A 23,503-nucleotide genomic window follows, 5' to 3' on the forward strand; every position below is an offset into this window, starting at 1 on the left:
AGGAGTGGCTGTATACCAGGGGTCGGTAGGCAAGTCTGGCCCAGGAGTGGCTGTATACCAGGGGTCGGTAGACAACTCTGGCCCAGGAGTGGCTGTATACCAGGTGTCGGTAGACAACTCTGGCCCAGGAGTGGCTGTATACCAGGTGTCGGTAGACAACTCTGGCCCAGGAGTGGCTGTATACCAGGTGTCGGTAGACAACTCTGGCCCAGGAGTGGCTGTATACCAAGTGTCGGTAGACAACTCTGGCCCAGGAGTGGCTGTATACCAGGGGTCGGTAGACAACTCTGGCCCAGGAGTGGCTGTATACCAGGTGTCGGTAGACAACTCTGGCCCAGGAGTGGCTGTACACCAGGTGTCAGTAGACAACTCTGGTCCAGGAGTGACTGACAGGAGGTCACGTGCAGTAACACATCTCAACCACAGGGAGGCAGTGCAGATCACACCAGACCAGTGTAGATTGAGACAAGCTGCCAATCAACAATAACTGACCTGATAAAGTGAAGCTGACGAGTTTCCGACAGTTCTCTGTCACTGATTGGCCCTCAGCTTGGCCCTCGGCTCTAACCTGGCAAGGAAACAACCAATGGGAGATGAGCTGTGACGGGAACTCAACCATTGAGAGATGTTAGTATAGGACAGTATAATACCACAGACATGAGACTTATGGTTAAGGGCCAACAAGACTGGAAAATATACCATCAACACAGAGCAGTACAGTACAGTGTAACACTGAGATATATCAATATCCAGTTTAACACTGAGATATATCAGTATCCAGTGTAACACTGAGAAATATCAATATCCAGTTCAACACTGAGATATATCAATATCCAGTTTAACACTGAGATATATCAATATCCTGTTTAACACTGAGATATATCAATATCCAGTTCAACACTGAGATATATCAATATCCAGTTCAACACTGAGATATATCAATATCCTGTTTAACACTGAGATATATCAATATCCAGTTCAACACTGAGATATATCAATATCCAGTTCAACACTGAGATATATCAATATCCAGTTTAACACTGAGATATATCAATATCCTGTTTAACACTGAGATATATCAATATCCAGTGTAACACTGAGATATATCAATATCCAGTTCAACACTGAGATATATCAATATCCAGTTCAACACTGAGATATATCAATATCCAGTTTAACACTGAGATATATCAATATCCAGTGTAACACTGAGATATATCAATATCCTGTTTAACACTGAGCAGTACAGCACAGTGTAACACTGAGATATATCAATATCCAGTTCAACACTGAGATATATCAATATCCAGTTTAACACTGAGCAGTACAGCACAGTGTAACACTGAGATATATCAATATCCAGTTTAACACTGAGCAGTACAGCACAGTGTAACACTGAGATATATCAATATCCAGTTCCACACAGAGCAGTACAGCACAGTGTAACACTGAGATATATCAATATCTAGTTCAACACAGAGATATATCAATATCCAGTTCCACACAGAGCAGTACAGCACAGTGTAACACTGAGATATATCAATATCCAGTTCCACACAGAGCAGTACAGCACAGTGTAACACTGAGATATATCAATATCCAGTTTAACACTGAGATATATCAATATCCAGTTCAACACTGAGATATATCAATATCTAGTTCAACACTGAGATATATCAATATCCAGTTCAACACTGAGATATATCAATATCTAGTTCAACACAGAGATATATCAATATCCAGTTCCACACAGAGCAGTACAGCACAGTGTAACACTGAGATATATCAATATCCAGTTCCACACAGAGCAGTACAGCACAGTGTAACACTGAGATATATCAATATCCAGTTTAACACTGAGATATATCAATATCCAGTTCAACACTGAGATATATCAATATCTAGTTCAACACTGAGATATATCAATATCTAGTTCAACACTGAGATATATCAATATCCAGTTCAACACTGAGATATATCAATATCTAGTTCAACACTGAGCTATATCAATATCCAGTTCCACACAGAGCAGTACAGCACAGTTTAACACTGAGATATATCAATATCCAGTTCAACACTGAGATATATCAATATACAGTTCAACACTGAGATATATCAATATCCAGTTCAACACTGAGATATATCAATATCCAGTTCAACACTGAGATATATCAATATCTAGTTCCACACAGAGCAGTACAGCACAGTGTAACACTGAGATATTTTGGAGAGTGATACTGTATATCGGAGGGTCAGAGAGAGAGAGAGAGATCAAGTGGACTGGATGTCTGGTAATCTGTCAGATCCTGTCATAAAACCAACATGGCTGCCTGCCAGACGCTCCCTCCGATTGGAAGATTAACGCTCTGAATTTCATATCAAATTAATTTGTGCCAGCTGGTATTAGTGAACTCACGAAGTGATAGGGATGGAAGGAGGGAAGGAGAAGGAGAGGGGGAGGTTTGGAGGGAGGGAGAGGGGTAGTGGAGTAGGTTTGGAGGGAGGGAGAAAGGGAGGTTTGGAGGGAGGGAGCGGGGTAGTGGGGTAGGTTTGGAGGGAGGGAGAAGGGGAGGTTTGGAGGGAGGGAGAAGGGGAAGTTTGGAGGGAGGGAGCGGGGGAGGTTTGGAGGGAGGGAGCGGGGGAGGTTTGGAGGGAGGGAGGTAGAGGGGGAGGTTTGGAGGGAGGGAGAGGGGGAGGTTTGGAGGGAGGGAGAGGGGGAGGTTTGGAGGGAGGGAGGTTTGGAGGGAGAGGGGGAGAGGGTGAGGTTTGGAGGGAGGGAGAGGAGGAGGTTTGGAGGGAGGGAGGGTGAGAGAGGGGGAGGGATGGTGGGATGGAGGGAGGGGGGGTAGAGGAGAAAGAGAGGAGGGAGGGGGAGAGAGGAGTGGAGAGAGAGATGGAGGGGGTGGAGAGAGAGAGAGAGAAAACACCATTGTAAATACAACCTATATTTATGTTTATTTATTTTCCCTTCTGTACTATATACATCATTACAACACTGTATAAAGACATAATATGACATTTGAAATGTCTATTCTGTTGTTAATTTGCATTGTTACTTCACTTTTGTTTATTATCTATTTAACTTGCTTTGGCAATGTAAACATACGTTTCCCATGCCAATAAAGTCCCTTAAATTGAATTGAGGGGGGGAGAGAGGGAGGGAGGTACGGTGGAGGGAGAGAGAGGGGTTAGAGAGAGCAAGAGAGAGGGGCGGGGATAGATGGGTGGAGAGAGGGAGGGGGAGGGAGGGAGGGAGAGAGAAAAAGAGATGGAGGAGGAGATAGATATAATATAGTCCAACTGCCATATTCAGATTGATATATAATATAGTCCAACTATTCAGATTAATATCTAATATAGTCCAACTGACATATTCAGATTGATATCTAATATAGTCCAACTGACATATTCAGATTGATATCTAATATAGTCCAACTGACATATTCAGATTGATATCTAATATAGTCCAACTGACATATTCAGATTGATATCTAATATAGTCCAACTATTCAGATGAATATCTAATATAGTCCAACTGACATATTCAGATTGATATCTAATATAGTCCAACTGACATATTCAGATTGATATCTAATATAGTCCAACTATTCAGATTGATATCTAATATAGTCGAACTGCCATATTCAGATTAATATCTAATATAGTCCAACTGACATATTCAGATTGATATCTAATATAGTCCAACTGACATATTCAGATTGATATCTAATATAGTCCAACTATTCAGATTAATATCTAATATAGTCCAACTGACATATTCAGATTGATATCTAATATAGTCCAACTGACATATTCAGATTGATATCTAATATAGTCCAACTGACATATTCAGATTAATATATACTATAGTCCAACTATTCAGATTAATATCTAATATAGTCCAACTGACATATTCAGATTGATATCTAATATAGTCCAACTGACATATTCAGATTGATATCTAATATAGTCCAACTATTCAGATTGATATATAATATAGTCCAACGGACATATTCAGATTGATATCTAATATAGTCCAACTGACATATTCAGATTGATATATAATATAGTCCAACTATTCAGATTAATATCTAATATAGTCCAACTGACATATTCAGATTGATATCTAATATAGTCCAACTATTCAGATTAATATCTAATATAGTCCAACTATTCAGATTGATATCTAATATAGTCCAACTGACATATTCAGATTGATATCTAATATAGTCCAACTATTCAGATTAATATCTAATATAGTCCAACTGACATATTCAGATTGATATCTAATATAGTCCAACTATTCAGATTGATATCTAATATAGTCCAACTGACATATTCAGATTAATATATAATATAGTCCAACTATTCAGATTAATATCTAATATAGTCCAACTGACATATTCAGATTGATATCTAATATAGTCCAACTATTCAGATTGATATCTAATATAGTCCAACTGACATATTCAGATTGATATCTAATATAGTCCAACTGACATATTCAGATTGATATCTAATATAGTCCAACTGACATATTCAGATTAATATATAATATAGTCCAACTATTCAGATTAATATCTAATATAGTCCAACTGACATGTTCAGATTGATATCTAATATAGTCCAACTGCCATATTCAGATTGATATCTAATATAGTCCAACTATTCAGATTGATATCTAATATAGCCCAACTGACATATTCAGATTGATATCTAATATAGCCCAACTGACATATTCAGATTGATATCTAATATACTCCAACTGACATATTCAGATTGATATCTAATATAGTCCAACTATTCAGATTGATATCTAATATAGTCCAACTGACATATTCAGATTGATATCTAATATAGTCCAACTGACATATTCAGATTGATATCTAATATAGTCCAACTATTCAGATTGATATCTAATATAGTCCAACTGCCATATTCAGATTAATATCTAATATAGTCCAACTATTTAGATTGATATCTAATATAGTCCAACTATTCAGATTGATATCTAATATAGTCCAACTGACATATTCAGATTGATATCTAATATAGTCCAACTATTCAGATTGATATCTAATATAGTCCAACTGACATATTCAGATTGATATCTAATATAGTCCAACTGACATATTCAGATTGATATCTAATATAGTCCAACTATTCAGATTGATATCTAATATAGTCCAACTGACATATTCAGATTGATATCTAATATAGTCCAACTATTCAGATTGATATCTAATATAGCCCAACTGACATATTCAGATTAATATATAATATAGTCCAACTATTCAGATTGATATCTAATATAGTCCAACTGACATATTCAGATTGATATCTAATATAGTCCAACTGACATATTCAGATTGATATCTAATATAGTCCAACTATTCAGATTGATATCTAATATAGTCCAACTGACATATTCAGATTGATATCTAATATAGTCCAACTATTCAGATTGATATCTAATATAGTCCAACTATTCAGATTGATATCTAATATAGTCCAACTATTCAGATTGATATCTAATATAGTCCAACTGACATATTCAGATTAATATCTAATATAGTCCAACTGACATATTCAGATTGATATCTAATATAGTCCAACTGACATATTCAGATTGATATCTAATATAGTCCAACTATTCAGATTGATATCTAATATAGTCCAACTGACATATTCAGATTGATATCTAATATAGTCCAACTATTCAGATTGATATCTAATATAGCCCAACTGACATATTCAGATTGATATCTAATATAGTCCAACTGACATATTCAGATTGATATCTAATATAGTCCAACTGACATATTCAGATTGATATCTAATATAGTCCAACTGCCATATTCAGATTGATATCTAATATAGTCCAACTATTCAGATTGATATCTAATATAGTCCAACTATTCAGATTGATATCTAATATAGCCCAACTGACATATTCAGATTGATATCTAATATAGCCCAACTGACATATTCAGATTGATATCTAATATAGTCCAACTATTCAGATTGATATCTAATATAGTCCAACTGACATATTCAGATTGATATCTAATATAGTCCAACTATTCAGATTGATATCTAATATAGCCCAACTGACATATTCAGATTGATATCTAATATAGCCCAACTGACATATTCAGATTGATATCTAATATAGTCCAACTGACATATTCAGATTGATATCTAATATAGTCCAACTATTCAGATTGATATCTAATATAGTCCAACTGACATATTCAGATTGATATCTAATATAGTCCAACTGACATATTCAGATTGATATCTAATATAGTCCAACTGACATATTCAGATTGATATCTAATATAGTCCAACTGCCATATTCAGATTAATATCTAATATAGTCCAACTATTCAGATTGATATCTAATATAGTCCAACTATTCAGATTGATATCTAATATAGTCCAACTGACATATTCAGATTGATATCTAATATAGTCCAACTATTCAGATTGATATCTAATATAGTCCAACTGACATATTCAGATTGATATCTAATATACTCCAACTGACATATTCAGATTGATATCTAATATAGTCCAACTATTCAGATTGATATCTAATATAGTCCAACTGACATATTCAGATTGATATCTAATATAGTCCAACTGACATATTCAGATTGATATCTAATATAGTCCAACTATTCAGATTGATATCTAATATAGTCCAACTGCCATATTCAGATTAATATCTAATATAGTCCAACTATTTAGATTGATATCTAATATAGTCCAACTATTCAGATTGATATCTAATATAGTCCAACTGACATATTCAGATTGATATCTAATATAGTCCAACTATTCAGATTGATATCTAATATAGTCCAACTGACATATTCAGATTGATATCTAATATAGTCCAACTGACATATTCAGATTGATATCTAATATAGTCCAACTATTCAGATTGATATCTAATATAGTCCAACTGACATATTCAGATTGATATCTAATATAGTCCAACTATTCAGATTGATATCTAATATAGCCCAACTGACATATTCAGATTGATATCTAATATAGCCCAACTGACATATTCAGATTGATATCTAATATAGTCCAACTGACATATTCAGATTGATATCTAATATAGTCCAACTATTCAGATTGATATCTAATATAGTCCAACTGACATATTCAGATTGATATCTAATATAGTCCAACTGACATATTCAGATTGATATCTAATATAGTCCAACTGACATATTCAGATTGATATCTAATATAGTCCAACTGCCATATTCAGATTAATATCTAATATAGTCCAACTATTCAGATTGATATCTAATATAGTCCAACTATTCAGATTGATATCTAATATAGTCCAACTGACATATTCAGATTGATATCTAATATAGTCCAACTATTCAGATTGATATCTAATATAGTCCAACTGACATATTCAGATTGATATCTAATATACTCCAACTGACATATTCAGATTGATATCTAATATAGTCCAACTATTCAGATTGATATCTAATATAGTCCAACTGACATATTCAGATTGATATCTAATATAGTCCAACTGACATATTCAGATTGATATCTAATATAGTCCAACTATTCAGATTGATATCTAATATAGTCCAACTGCCATATTCAGATTAATATCTAATATAGTCCAACTATTTAGATTGATATCTAATATAGTCCAACTATTCAGATTGATATCTAATATAGTCCAACTGACATATTCAGATTGATATCTAATATAGTCCAACTATTCAGATTGATATCTAATATAGTCCAACTGACATATTCAGATTGATATCTAATATAGTCCAACTGACATATTCAGATTGATATCTAATATAGTCCAACTATTCAGATTGATATCTAATATAGTCCAACTGACATATTCAGATTGATATCTAATATAGTCCAACTATTCAGATTGATATCTAATATAGCCCAACTGACATATTCAGATTAATATATAATATAGTCCAACTATTCAGATTGATATCTAATATAGTCCAACTGACATATTCAGATTGATATCTAATATAGTCCAACTGACATATTCAGATTGATATCTAATATAGTCCAACTATTCAGATTGATATCTAATATAGTCCAACTGACATATTCAGATTGATATCTAATATAGTCCAACTATTCAGATTGATATCTAATATAGTCCAACTGACATATTCAGATTGATATCTAATATAGTCCAACTATTCAGATTGATATCTAATATAGTCCAACTGACATATTCAGATTAATATCTAATATAGTCCAACTGACATATTCAGATTGATATCTAATATAGTCCAACTGACATATTCAGATTGATATCTAATATAGTCCAACTATTCAGATTGATATCTAATATAGTCCAACTGACATATTCAGATTGATATCTAATATAGTCCAACTATTCAGATTGATATCTAATATAGCCCAACTGACATATTCAGATTGATATCTAATATAGTCCAACTGACATATTCAGATTGATATCTAATATAGTCCAACTGACATATTCAGATTGATATCTAATATAGTCCAACTGCCATATTCAGATTGATATCTAATATAGTCCAACTATTCAGATTGATATCTAATATAGTCCAACTATTCAGATTGATATCTAATATAGCCCAACTGACATATTCAGATTGATATCTAATATAGCCCAACTGACATATTCAGATTGATATCTAATATAGTCCAACTATTCAGATTGATATCTAATATAGTCCAACTGACATATTCAGATTGATATCTAATATAGTCCAACTATTCAGATTGATATCTAATATAGCCCAACTGACATATTCAGATTGATATCTAATATAGCCCAACTGACATATTCAGATTGATATCTAATATAGTCCAACTGACATATTCAGATTGATATCTAATATAGTCCAACTATTCAGATTGATATCTAATATAGTCCAACTGACATATTCAGATTGATATCTAATATAGTCCAACTGACATATTCAGATTGATATCTAATATAGTCCAACTGACATATTCAGATTGATATCTAATATAGTCCAACTGCCATATTCAGATTAATATCTAATATAGTCCAACTATTCAGATTGATATCTAATATAGTCCAACTATTCAGATTGATATCTAATATAGTCCAACTGACATATTCAGATTGATATCTAATATAGTCCAACTATTCAGATTGATATCTAATATAGTCCAACTGACATATTCAGATTGATATCTAATATAGTCCAACTGACATATTCAGATTGATATCTAATATAGTCCAACTATTCAGATTGATATCTAATATAGTCCAACTGACATATTCAGATTGATATCTAATATAGTCCAACTATTCAGATTGATATCTAATATAGCCCAACTGACATATTCAGATTAATATATAATATAGTCCAACTATTCAGATTGATATCTAATATAGTCCAACTGACATATTCAGATTGATATCTAATATAGTCCAACTGACATATTCAGATTGATATCTAATATAGTCCAACTATTCAGATTGATATCTAATATAGTCCAACTGACATATTCAGATTGATATCTAATATAGTCCAACTATTCAGATTGATATCTAATATAGTCCAACTGACATATTCAGATTGATATCTAATATAGTCCAACTATTCAGATTGATATCTAATATAGTCCAACTGACATATTCAGATTAATATCTAATATAGTCCAACTGACATATTCAGATTGATATCTAATATAGTCCAACTGACATATTCAGATTGATATCTAATATAGTCCAACTATTCAGATTGATATCTAATATAGTCCAACTGACATATTCAGATTGATATCTAATATAGTCCAACTATTCAGATTGATATCTAATATAGCCCAACTGACATATTCAGATTGATATCTAATATAGTCCAACTGACATATTCAGATTGATATCTAATATAGTCCAACTATTCAGATTGATATCTAATATAGTCCAACTGACATATTCAGATTGATATCTAATATAGTCCAACTGCCATATTCAGATTGATATCTAATATAGTCCAACTATTCAGATTGATATCTAATATAGTCCAACTATTCAGATTGATATCTAATATAGTCCAACTGACATATTCAGATTGATATCTAATATAGTCCAACTGACATATTCAGATTGATATCTAATATAGTCCAACTATTCAGATTGATATCTAATATAGTCCAACTGACATATTCAGATTGATATCTAATATAGTCCAACTGACATATTCAGATTGATATCTAATATAGCCCAACTGACACGTTCAGCTGATAACACACACACACACACACACACACACACACACACACACACACACACACACACACACACACACACACACACACACACACACACACACACACACACACACACACACACACACACACACACACACCTACCTCTCTCTCTAAACAACCAGATAAGCTTGCCTAAGATGCAGCTACACCATCTGGCATACAGTTACTTGGTCCATAAGCACTCCTTCATAAACATACACAGACAGACACACAGAACTCACAGGAAGTCCTGGGTTGTTGACGGTGATGCAGGGGGTTGTTGCTCTCAGGCCACCACTCACTCCATGATAGTACTTAAAGCAGATCTTAGTCTCAGCTGAGGAAGGAACACACACACAGAAGAGTTATATTGTTCTAATCATCCTGAACACACACACACAGAAGAGTTCTATTGTTCTAATCATCCTGAACACACACACAGAAGAGTTCTATTGTTCTAATCATCCTGAACACACACACACAGAACACTTCTATTGTTCTAATCATCCTGAACACACACACACAGAACACTTATATTGTTCTAATCATCCTGAACACACACACAGAATGCTTCTATTGTTCTAATCATCCTGAACACACACACACAGAAGAGTTAAATTGTTCTAATCATCCTGAACACACACACACAGAATGCTTCTATTGTTCTAATCATCCTGAACACACACACAGAATGCTTCTATTGTTCTAATCATCCTGAACACACACGCACAGAAGAGTTACATTGTTCTAATCATCCTGAACACACACACACAGAAGAGTTCTATTGTTCTAATCATCCTGAACACACACAAATAATACTTATATTGTTCTAATCATCCTGAACACACAAACAGTTCTTCATAAACATTAACACACACACACACACACTATACTCACGCTCCATGAAGTAAGGTCCAGGCTCCAGCCTCCAGACGATCTGTCCTCTCTGGGTGCCGTTCACCCCGCGGTTCTTAGAGTCCCACACGTTGGCAGGACAGGTCTCGTCTGAGGAGGGGACACACAGTCACATCACTGATATAGGCTGTAACCGTGCTGACTTAGGCCATAACACAACTGACAGCCCCATACATTGACAGGACACGTCTCCTCTGAGGAGGGGACACACAGTCACATCACTGATATAGGCTGTAACCATGCTGACTTAGGCCATAACACAACTGACAGCCCCATACATTGACAGGACACGTCTCATCAGACGTAAAACAACTGACACGTGGTATTTATAAATGTTTTATTTTTTTATTTGACCTTTATTTAGCAACTAGGCAAGTCGGTTAAGAAACAATTCATATTTAGAATGACGGACTACCCGGCCAAACCCAGAGGACGCTGGGCCTATTGTGCACCGCCCTATGGGACTCCCAATCACAGCCGGATGTGATACAACCTTGATTCGAACCCGGGACTGTAGTGACGCCTCTTGCACTGAGATGCAGTGCCACTCAGGAGCCCAACAGTACTAATGACAGGCAGAAACCAAGCTGAAACAGGCCCTAACAGTACTGATGTAGACGGTCAGAGGACTGACACACACCATGACACAACTGACAGGTCGTAATGTACTGCTGTAGCAGTAGCTGATGTTGTAACCTAGTGTAACAGTAGCTGATGCTGTAACCTAGTGTAACAGTAGCTGATGCTGTAACCTAGTGTAACAGTAGCTGACGCTGTAACCTAGTGTAGAAGTAGCTGACGCTGTAACTTAGTGTAACAGTAGCTGATGCTGTAACCTAGTGTAACAGTAGCTGACGCTGTAACCTAGTGTAACAGTAGCTGATGCTGTAACCTAGTGTAACAGTAGCTGATGCTGTAACCTAGTGTAACATTAGCTGATGCTGTAACCTATTGTAACAGTAGCTGATGCTGTAACCTAGTGTAACAGTAGCTGATGCTGTAACCTAGTGTAACAGTAGCTGATGCTGTAACCTAGTGTAACAGTAGCTGATGCTGTAACCTAGTGTAACAGTAGCTGATGCTGTAACCTAGTGTAACAGTAGCTGATGCTGTAACCTAGTGTAACAGTAGCTGATGCTGTAACCTAGTGTAACAGTAGCTGATGCTGTAACCTAGTGTAGCAGTAGCTGACGCTGTAACCTAGTGTAGCAGTAGCTGACGCTGTAACCTAGTGTAGCAGTAGCTGACGCTGTAACCTAGTGTAACAGTAGCTGACGCTGTAACCTAGTGTAACAGTAGCTGACGCTGTAACCTAGTGTAACAGTAGCTGACGCTGTAACCTAGTGTAGCAGTAGCTGATGCTGTAACCTAGTGTAGCAGTAGCTGATGCTGTAACCTAGTGTAGCAGTAGCTGATGTTGTAACCTAGTGTAACAGTAGCTGATGCTGTAACCTAGTGTAACAGTAGCTGATGCTGTAACCTAGTGTAACAGTAGCTGATGCTGTAACCTAGTGTAACAGTAGCTGATGCTGTAACCTAGTGTAGCAGTAGCTGATGCTGTAACCTAGTGTAGCAGTAGCTGATGCTGTAACCTAGTGTAGCAGTAGCTGATGCTGTAACCTAGTGTAACAGTAGCTGATGCTGTAACCTAGTGTAACAGTAGCTGATGCTGTAACCTAGTGTAACAGTAGCTGATGCTGTAACCTAGTGTAACAGTAGCTGATGCTGTAACCTAGTGTAACAGTAGCTGATGCTGTAACCTAGTGTAACAGTAGCTGATGCTGTAACCTAGTGTAACAGTAGCTGATGCTGTAACCTAGTGTAACAGTAGCTGATGCTGTAACCTAGTGTAACAGTAGCTGATGCTGTAACCTAGTGTAGCAGTAGCTGATGCTGTAACCTAGTGTAGCAGTAGCTGATGCTGTAACCTAGTGTAACAGTAGCTGACGCTGTAACCTAGTGTAACAGTAGCTGACGCTGTAACCTAGTGTAACAGTAGCTGATGCTGTAACCTAGTGTAACAGTAGCTGATGCTGTAACCTAGTGTAACAGTAGCTGATGCTGTAACCTAGTGTAACAGTAGCTGATGCTGTAACCTAGTGTAACAGTAGCTGATGCTGTAACCTAGTGTAACAGTAGCTGATGCTGTAACCTAGTGTAACAGTAGCTGATGCTGTAACCTAGTGTAACAGTAGCTGATGCTGTAACCTAGTGTAACAGTAGCTGCTACAGACACTATGGTCACTTTCCTGTTGTCCTTGAGCTGTGTAGGATGACAAACGTCTGACATAGCCCATGTGTCACTCAGACAGTGTGTGACAGAGATGTGTGTGTGTGTGTGTGTGTGTAGTGTGTGCGTGTACGTGTGTGTGTGTGCGTGTGTGTAGTGTATCTGTCACTCAGACAGTGTGTGACAGAGATGCGTGTGTGTGTATGTGTGTGTGTGTGTGTGTGTGTGTGTGCGTGCCTGTGTGTGTGTAGTGTATCTGTCACTCAGATAGTATGTGACAGAGATGCACGTGTGTGTGTGTGTGTGTGTGTGTGTGTGTGTGCGTGCGTGCGTGCGTGCGTGCATCTGTCACTCAGATAGTATGTGACAGAGATGACCATGATGAATATGTCTCATGTGTTTTCACCCAGTCCCCCCTCAGAGCCACAACTCAACTCACACCATGTCACAATCAATAACATCTGGACAGGATCCAGGCCAGGGTGGCAAGTGACAGCAGTCACAAGTCCCCCACCCACACACACACAGACAGGGTTGGGGAGTAACCGATAACATGTAATCTGATTACAAAAAGCTGTGACTGTAATGAATTAAATGAACCAGCTAAAATATTGTAATCAGATTACAGATACTTTTGAAAAACTACATCATTACGAAAAAATACATTATGACCCCTTTCTGTTTTCTCAATTCAGCATTGAAAAAAGGGTGCAGGTTTCAGTTTGTTCCACCTGAGAGAGTCTGACTACAAGTCAGAGACCACTATGATGACACACCAGATGATGACCAATCAGAGACCACTATGATGACACACCAGCACTATGTTCACACTACCTCCCCAGAGGCTCTGCATATTTAATCAATAACCCAGGTAATGTCACAATAAGTCACTACTGTCACTTGTATTATTTCCGTTACCCAGAAACCCTGTGCTTTTTCCTCAACAACAGAGAGGTGGAAAAGGAAGAGAGGAAGAGAGGAGGAGAGGAGAGAGAGGGGGATGGAGTGATGGAGGGGGAGAGAGAGGAGGATGGAGTGATGGAGGAGAGGAGGATGGAGTGATGGAGGGGGAGAGAGAGGAGGATGGAGTGATGGAGGAGAGGGAGAGAGGAGAGAGAGGGGGATAGAGTGATGGAGAGGGAGAGAGAGGAGGATGGAGGGATGGAGAGGGAGAGGAGGATGGAGGGATGGTGGAGAGGATAGAGAGGAAGAGAGGAGAGAGAGGAGGATAGAGTGATGGAGGAGAGGAGAGAGAGGAGGATGGAGGGATGGAGAGGGAGAGAGAGGAGGATGGAGGGATGGTGGAGAGGGAGGATGGAGTGATAGAGGAGAGGGGAGAGATGAGGATGGAGTGATGAGGAGAGGTGGATGATGGAGGGGGAGAGAGAGGAGGATGGAGTGATGGAGGAGAGGAGGATGAGTGATGAGGGGTTAGAGAGAGGAGGATGGAGTGATAGAGGGGGGAGAGAGGAGGATGGAGTGATGGAGGGGTTAGAGAGAGGAGGATGGAGTGATGGAGGAGAGGAGGATGAGTGATAGAGGGGTTAGAGAGAGGAGGATGGAGTGATGGAGGGGGGAGAGAGGAGGATGGAGTGATGGAGGAGAGGGAGAGAGGAGAGAGAGGGGGATGGAGTGATGGAGGGGGGAGAGAGGAGGATGGAGTGATGGAGGGGGGAGAGAGGAGGATGGAGTGATGGAGGGGTTAGAGAGAGGAGGATGGAGTGATGGAGGAGAGGAGGATGAGTGATGGAGGGGTTAGAGAGAGGAGGATGGAGTGATGGAGGGGGAGAGAGAGGAGGATGAGTGATGGAGGGGGAGAGAGAGGAGGATGAGTGATAGAGGAGATGAGAGAGAGGAGGATGGAGTGATGGAGGAGATGAGAGAGAGGAGGATGGAGTGATGGAGGGGGAGAGAGAGGAGGATGGAGTGATGGAGGAGAGGGAGAGAGGAGAGAGAGGGGGATGGAGTGATGGAGGGGGAGAGAGGAGGATGGAGTGATGGAGGGGGGGAGAGAGGAGGATGGAGTGATGGAGGGGTTAGAGAGAGGAGGATGGAGTGATGGAGGAGAGGAGGATGAGTGATGGAGGGGTTAGAGAGAGGAGGATGGAGTGATGGAGGGGGAGAGAGAGGAGGATGAGTGATGGAGGGGAGAGAGAGGAGGATGAGTGATGGAGGAGATGAGAGAGAGGAGGATGGAGTGATGGAGGAGAGGAGGATGAGTGATGAGGGGTTAGAGAGAGGAGGATGGAGTGATAGAGGGGGGAGAGAGGAGGATGGAGTGATGGAGGGGTTAGAGAGAGGAGGATGGAGTGATGGAGGAGAGGAGGATGAGTGATAGAGGGGTTAGAGAGAGGAGGATGGAGTGATGGAGGGGGGAGAGAGGAGGATGGAGTGATGGAGGAGAGGGAGAGAGGAGAGAGAGGGGGATGGAGTGATGGAGGGGGGAGAGAGGAGGATGGAGTGATGGAGGGGGGGAGAGAGGAGGATGGAGTGATGGAGGGGTTAGAGAGAGGAGGATGGAGTGATGGAGGAGAGGAGGATGAGTGATGGAGGGGTTAGAGAGAGGAGGATGGAGTGATGGAGGGGGAGAGAGAGGAGGATGAGTGATGGAGGGGGAGAGAGAGGAGGATGAGTGATAGAGGAGATGAGAGAGAGGAGGATGGAGTGATGGAGGGGGAGAGAGAGGAGGATGGAGTGATGGAGGAGAGGGAGAGAGGAGAGAGAGGGGGATGGAGTGATGGAGGGGGAGAGAGGAGGATGGAGTGATGGAGGGGGGGAGAGAGGAGGATGGAGTGATGGAGGGGTTAGAGAGAGGAGGATGGAGTGATGGAGGAGAGGAGGATGAGTGATGGAGGGGTTAGAGAGAGGAGGATGGAGTGATGGAGGGGGAGAGAGAGGAGGATGAGTGATGGAGGGGAGAGAGAGGAGGATGAGTGATGGAGGAGATGAGAGAGAGGAGGATGGAGTGATGGAGGAGATGAGAGAGAGGAGGATGGAGTGATGGAGGGGGAGAGAGAGGAGGATGGAGTGATGGAGGAGATGAGAGAGGAGGATGGAGTGATGGAGGAGATGAGAGAGGAGGATGGAGTGATGGAGGAGAGGAGGCTGAGTGATGGAGGGGTTAGAGAGAGGAGGATGGAGTGATGGAGGGGGAGAGAGAGGAGGATGGAGTGATGGAGGAGATGAGAGAAAGGAGGATGGAGTGATGGAGGAGATGAGAGAGAGGAGGATGGAGTGATGGAGGAGATGAGAAAGAGGAGGATGGAGTGATGGAGGAGAGGAGAGAGAGGAGGATGGAGTGATGGAGGGGGAGAGAGAGGAGGATGGAGTGATGGAGGAGATGAGAGAGAGGAGGATGGAGTGATGGAGGGGGAGAGAGAGGAGAATGGAGTGATGGAGGGGGAGAGAGAGGAGGATGGAGGAGTGATGGAGGAGATGAGAGAGAGGAGGATGGAGGAGTGATGGGGGAGATGAGAGAGAGGAGGATGGAGTGATGGAGGAGAGGAGAGAGAGGAGGATGGAGTGATGAAGGAGATGAGAGAGAGGGGAGGCAGGGCAGACGGTAGGTGCCAGTAATGGAGCCGTGTTGGCTCCAGGGCAGGGGTGGATGGCCCAGGGCCAGAATGATGCATCTCTCTGGGGGACACATCTCAGGTCCTCCCCCCCGGTCAATACCTCCACACACAGAGCCTGGTGTAGAGAGTGGATGGATCTCCTTTCACTGGCCATCACTCTCTCTACTGGCTGCTGCTGACACTATAGTGTTCAGGATGTGTGTATGTGTGTGTGTGTGTGTGTGTGTGTGTGTGTGTGTGTGTGTGTGTGTGTGTGTGTGTGTGTGTCAGTAAGTGCCCTCTGATAGCAGGCTGATGATAATGAGAAGATGATTAAAGAACTGAAGCTGTTACCACTATTCACTACTGTCCAGAATGTACAGAAGTCCACTATTCACTACTGTCCAGAATGTACAGAAGTCCACTATTCACTACTGTCCAGAATGTACAGAAGTCCACTATTCACTACTGTCCAGAATGTACAGAAGTCCACTATTCACTACTGTCCAGAATGTACAGAAGTCCACTATTCACTACTGTCCAGAATGTACAGAAGTCCACTATTCACTACTGTCCAGAATGTACAGAAGTCCACTATTCACTACTGTCCAGAATGTACAGAAGTCCACTATTCACTACTGTCCAGAATGTACAGAAGTCCACTATTCACTACTGTCCAGAATGTACAGAAGTCCACTATTCACTACTGTCCAGAATGTACAGAAGTCCACTATTCACTACTGTCCAGAATGTACAGAAGTCCACTATTCACTACTGTCCAGAATGTACAGAAGTCCACTATTCACTACTGTCCAGAATGTACAGAAGTCCACTATTCACTATTGTCCAGAAGTCCACTATTCACTACTGTCCAGAATGTACAGAAGTCCACTATTCACTACTGTCCAGAATGTACAGAAGTCCACTATTCACTACTGTCCAGAATGTACAGAAGTCCACTATTCACTACTGTCCAGAATGTACAGAAGTCCACTATTCACTACTGTCCAGAATGTACAGAAGTCCACTATTCACTACTGTCCAGAATGTACAGAAGTCCACTATTCACTACTGTCCAGAATGTACAGAAGTCCACTATTCACTACTGTCCAGAATATACAGAAGTCCACTATTCACTACTGTCCAGAATGTACAGAAGTCCACTATTCACTACTGTCCAGGATGTACAGAAGACCACTATTCACTATTGTCCAGAAGTCCACTATTCACTACTGTCCAGGATATACAGAAGTCCACTATTCACTACTGTCCAGGATGTACAGAAGTCCACTATTCACTACTGTCCAGGATGTATAGAAGTCCACTATTCACTACTGTCCAGGATGTATAGAAGTCCACTATTCACTATTGTCCAGGATGTACAGAAGTCCACTACTCACTATTGTCCAAAAGTCCAGGCAGAAAGGCACACACCTGTCTATATAAGGTCCCATGTCAGACCGAAAATTAAACCATGAGGTCGAAGGAATTGTCCGTAGAGCTCCGAGACAGGATTGTGTAGCGGCACATATCTGGGGAAGGGTACCAAAATATTTCTGCAGCATTAAAGATCCCCCAAGAACACAGTGGCCTCCATCCTTCTTAAATGGAAGATGTTTGGAACCACCAAGACTCTTCCTAGAGCTGGCTGCCCGGCCAAACATAGCCATTGGGGAGAAGGGCCTTGGTCTGGGAGGTGACCAAGAACCCAATGGTCACTCTGACAGAGCTCCATAGGTCCTCTGTGGAGATGGGAGAACCTTCCAGAAGGACAACAATCTCTGCAGCACTCCACCAATCAGGCCTTAATGATAGAGTGGCCACTCCTCAGTAAAATGCACGATAGCCCGCTTACAGTTTGTCAAAAAGCACCTAAAATGACTCAGACCACGAGAAACAAGATTCTCTGGTCTGATGAAACCAAGATTGAACTTTTTGGCCTGAAAGCCAAGTGTCACGTCTGGAGGAAACCTGGCACCATCCCTACGGTGAAGTGTGGTGGTGGCAGCATCATGCTGTGGGGATGTTTTTCAGCGGCAGGGACTGGGAGACTAGTCAGGATCGAGGGAAAGATGAACGGAGCAAAGTACAGAGAGCTCCTCATTGAAAACCTGCTCCAGCGGGCTCAGGACCTGAGACCTTCGCCTGAAGGTTCACCTTCCTACAGAACAATGACCCTAAGCACAGCCAAGACAACGCAGGTGTGCCTTCAGGACAAGTCTCTGAATGTCCTTGAGTAGCCCAGCCAGAGGCCGGACTTGAACCCGAGCGAACATCTCTGGAGAGACCTGAAAATAGCTGTGCAGCAACACTCCCCAACCAATCTGATAGAACTCGAGAGGATCTGCAGAGAAGAATGGGAGAAACTTACCAAATACAGGTGTGCCAAGCTTGTAGAGTCATACCCAAGAAGACTCAAGGCTGTAATCGCTGCCAAAGGTGCTTCAACAAAACACTGAGTAAAGGGTCTGAATACTTATGTAAATGTGACATTCGTTTTTTATTTTTAATACATTTGCAAACATTTCTTAAAACCTGTTTTTGCTTTGTTATTATGGTGTATTGTGTGTAGATTGAGGGGGAAAAAACTATTGAATCAATTTTAGAATAAGGCTGTAACGTAACAAAATGTGGAAAACAAGGCTGGTCATGGCTCACATTGGTTACGGGCTTGTAAGTAATCTACTACACCTGTTGTATTCAGCATTTCACGGTAAGATCTACTACACCTGTTGTATTCAGCATTTCACGGTAAGGTCTATTACACCTGTTGTATTCAGCATTTCACGGTAAGGTCTACCTACACCTGTTGTATTCAGCATTTCACGGTAAGGTCTACTACACCTGTTTATTCAGCATTTCACGGTAAGGTCTACTACACCTGTTGTATTCAGCATTTCACGGTAAGGTCTACCTACACCTGTTTATTCAGCATTTCACGGTAAGGTCTACTACACCTGTTGTATTCAGCATTTCACGGTAAGGTCTACCTACACCTGTTTATTCAGCATTTCACGGTAAGGTCTACTACACCTGTTGTATTCAGCATTTCACGGTAAGGTCTACCTACACCTGTTTATTCAGCATTTCACGGTAAGGTCTACTACACCTGTTGTATTCAGCATTTCACGGTAAGGTCTACTACACCTGTTTAGTCAGCATTTCACGGTAAGGTCTACTACACCTGTTGTATTCAGCATTTCACGGTAAGGTCTACCTACACCTGTTGTATTCAGCATTTCACGGTAAGGTCTACCTACACCTGTTGTATTCAGCATTTCACGGTAAGGTCTACTACACCTGTTGTATTCAGCATTTCACGGTAAGGTCTACCTACACCTGTTGTATTCCGCGCATGTGACAAATACAATTTGATTTGAAAAAGTCAAGGGGTCTGAATCCTTTCTGAATGCACTGTAGCTAATATACACACACACTGTGATTATCTCAGCCTGCCTGGCTGTGGTCCAGTGTATTCATCACATGCACTTCACGTAGTGCCCCCAAAACAAACAAACAAACAAACAAACAAACGCACGTAGTGCTTTCACCTCCTTTCCCCATCCTCCCCCTCTCACCCTACCTCCCTTCCCCATCCTCCCCCTCTCACCCTACCTCCCTTCCCCATCCTCCCCCTCTCACCCTACCTCCCTTCCCCATCCTCCCCCTCTCCCCCTCTCACCCTACCTCCCTTCCCCATCCTCCCCCTCTCACCCTACCTCCCTTCCCCATCCTCCCCCTCTCACCCTACCTCCCTTCCCCATCCTCCCCCTCTCACCCTACCTCCCTTCCCCATCCTCCCCCTCTCACCCTACCTCCCTTTCCCATTCTCCCCCTCTCACCCTACCTCCCTTCCCCATTCACCCCCTCTCACCCTACCTCCTTTCCCCATCCTCCCCCTCTCACCCTACCTCCTTTCCCCATCCTCCCCCTCTCACCCTACCTCCCTTCCCCATCCTCCCCCTCTCACCCTACCTCCCTTTCCCATTCTCCCCCTCTCACCCTACCTCCCTTCCCCATCCTCCCCCTCTCACCCTACCTCCCTTTCCCATTCTCCCCCTCTCACCCTACCTCCCTTCCCCATTCACCCCCTCTCACCCTACCTCCCTTCCCCATCCTCCCCCTCTCACCCTACCTCCCTTCCCCATTCACCCCCTCTCACCCTACCTCCTTTCCCCATTCTCCCCCTCTCACCCTACCTCCCAAGCCATTTTCCCCCTCTCACCCTACCTCCTTTCCCCATCCTCCCCCTCTCACCCTCTCTCCCTTCCCCATCCTCCCCCTCTCACCCTACCTCCCTTATCCATCCTCCCCCTCTCACCCTACCTCCCTTCCCCATCCTCCCCCTCTCACCCTACCTCCCTTTCCCATTCTCCCCCTCTCACCCTACCTCCCTTCCCCATTCACCCCCTCTCACCCTACCTCCTTTCCCCATCCTCCCCCTCTCACCCTACCTCCCAAGCCATTTTCCCCCTCTCACCCTACCTCCCTTCCCCATCCTCCCCCTCTCACCCTACCTCCCTTCCCCATTCTCCCCCTCTCACCCTACCTCCTTTCCTCATCCTCCCCCTCTCACCCTCTCTCCCTTCCCCATCCTCCCCCTCTCACCCTACCTCCCTTATCCATCCTCCCCCTCTCACCCTACCTCCCACCCTTCCCATCTCACCCTACTTCCCTTCCCCATCCCCCCCCCTCTTCTTCCCTCTCATCCTACCTCCCACTCCCCTCTCTTCCTCCCACCTCTCTACCTCCCCCTCCCTTCCTCCCTCTCATCATCCCTCCTTCCCCCTCTCATCCTACTTCCCTCCCCCCTCTCTTCCTCCCTCTCATCCTACCTACCTCCCTACCTCCCCCCTCCCTTCCATCCTCCCTTCTTCCCCCTCTCATCCTACCTCTCATCCTACTTCCCTCCCCCCTCCAATCCTCCCTCTCATCATCCCTCTTTCCCCCTATCATCCTCCCTCTCATCATCCCTCCTTCCCCCTCTCATCCTACCTCTCATCCTACTTCCCTCCCCCCTCTCTTCCTCCCTCTCATCCTACCTACCTCCCTCCCTCCCCTCTCTTCCTCCCTCTCATCCTACCTCCCGCCCCCTCTCTTCCTATCTCCCTCCCTCCCTCCTCTCTTCCCCCGTCCTTGGTCTCCATTGAGGATCTTGTTCTATGATTGATGTGTGTTTTTAAAATGTGAAGGTAACTAAATGAATGTCCAACTTTCTGGGGATGGGACAATAAAGGAAAACTTGACATAACTTGACCCCCCTACCCCTTCTTCCTCTGAAGATGGTCTAGTCCTCCCCCTGTGTCTCACCGATATGGTAGAGTCCGATCCAGTCCGTGGCGTCCACTTCCTCCTTGATGTCCCAGTTGATGACCAGGTTTTGGCCCCGCCCCATTGTGAACTCGTATGTCGACGCAGTCAGCGATGACCTGCTCTCCGAGGTCACCAGGTCCGTGTCGCTATTGGCCCTTTGTAGTCCGCCGCCATGACCCTCTCCATGACCTCCGACCCCTGACCGTTCACCAGCTGACCTTTCCCCGCCGTGACCCCTAGGGCCAATGCCATCACCGCCCTGGGCTGAGAGGGAGCGCAGGTTTTCAGGGCTGAGAGTGTAGCGCATGTGGGGGTTGCGCCTCCTCACCACCAGGAGATGCTCACGAGCAGTGGGAGTGGTCGTCATGGTGACCACAGGGGAGAATGGAGGAGGGGATTGGGGGTGAGATGGGAGGTGAGATGGGGGTTGAGAGGGGTGGGGGTGATGGTGATGATGGGGGGAGTGGTGGTGATGGGAGGGGGAGGAAGGGTGGGGGCGGGGGCGGGGGGGGAGGACAGCCGTGGCGAGGGAGGGGCGAATGGTGGAGGTTGAGCAGGGGAGGGGGGAGAACTGTGTGCCTCGCCCAAAGCTAGAGCCAGAGAGGAGGGCCACAGGGCAGGAGGCCACAGCACAGGGCCAGAGACAGCCTGGTAGAGCCTACTAGAACCTAATAGAACATACTATAACCTAATAGAGCATACTAGAACCTAAGAGAACATATTATAATCTAATAGACCATAACAGAACATACTAGAACCTCTTAGAACGTACTAGAACCTAATAGAACATTCTAGAAGCTGACGCGCTAGCTACGGTCAGTAGAAGCCATTAGATTCAATACTACAGTCTGGATCCAACAAGCAGCCAAGCCCAGACACAGGTCAGAGGTTAGCTAACACATCTCCACTTGTAAGGAGGTTTTCTCTTGCCACTGTGCTGCTGCCTGCTCTCTGGAAGTCAGAAATAGGTTTACTAAGGTGACTACTGTAAAGCACTTTGTGAGAAATGTTGTTGTAAAAAGGCTTTTATAAATAAAGTTTGATTGAGTGATTGTGGAATTTGAGGCCTGTGATCCAGTCTTCCTATTAGTTGAGATGAACAGGAAGTGAGGTGGGCTGATGCTGAGGTCACATCCTGTTCTCTCCTGTCCGGTCAGCGCTGGTCCAGCCCAGTTTCACATCAGAACAT

General features: G+C 42.5%; 1 protein-coding gene across 1 annotated transcript in view; it reads right to left on the reverse strand.

The window, feature by feature from the left end:
• The window catches only part of LOC139402495 (E3 ubiquitin-protein ligase HECW2-like), a 54,415-nt gene extending 31,734 nt beyond the window's left edge, over window positions 1-22,681 (reverse strand). Inside the window, exons 1-4 of the mRNA XM_071146464.1 lie at window positions 22,312-22,681; window positions 11,200-11,307; window positions 10,545-10,639; window positions 493-568 (exon numbers count right to left, since the gene is read on the reverse strand). Of these exons, the coding sequence (XP_071002565.1) occupies window positions 493-568; window positions 10,545-10,639; window positions 11,200-11,307; window positions 22,312-22,681 (649 nt within the window). The remainder of the gene's footprint in view (window positions 1-492; window positions 569-10,544; window positions 10,640-11,199; window positions 11,308-22,311) is intronic.
• Between the last annotated feature and the right edge of the window lie 822 nt (window positions 22,682-23,503).

This window comes from Oncorhynchus clarkii, unplaced genomic scaffold, assembly GCF_045791955.1.
Source record: "Oncorhynchus clarkii lewisi isolate Uvic-CL-2024 unplaced genomic scaffold, UVic_Ocla_1.0 unplaced_contig_8894_pilon_pilon, whole genome shotgun sequence".
In the NCBI taxonomy this organism is placed as follows: domain Eukaryota; kingdom Metazoa; phylum Chordata; class Actinopteri; order Salmoniformes; family Salmonidae; genus Oncorhynchus; species Oncorhynchus clarkii.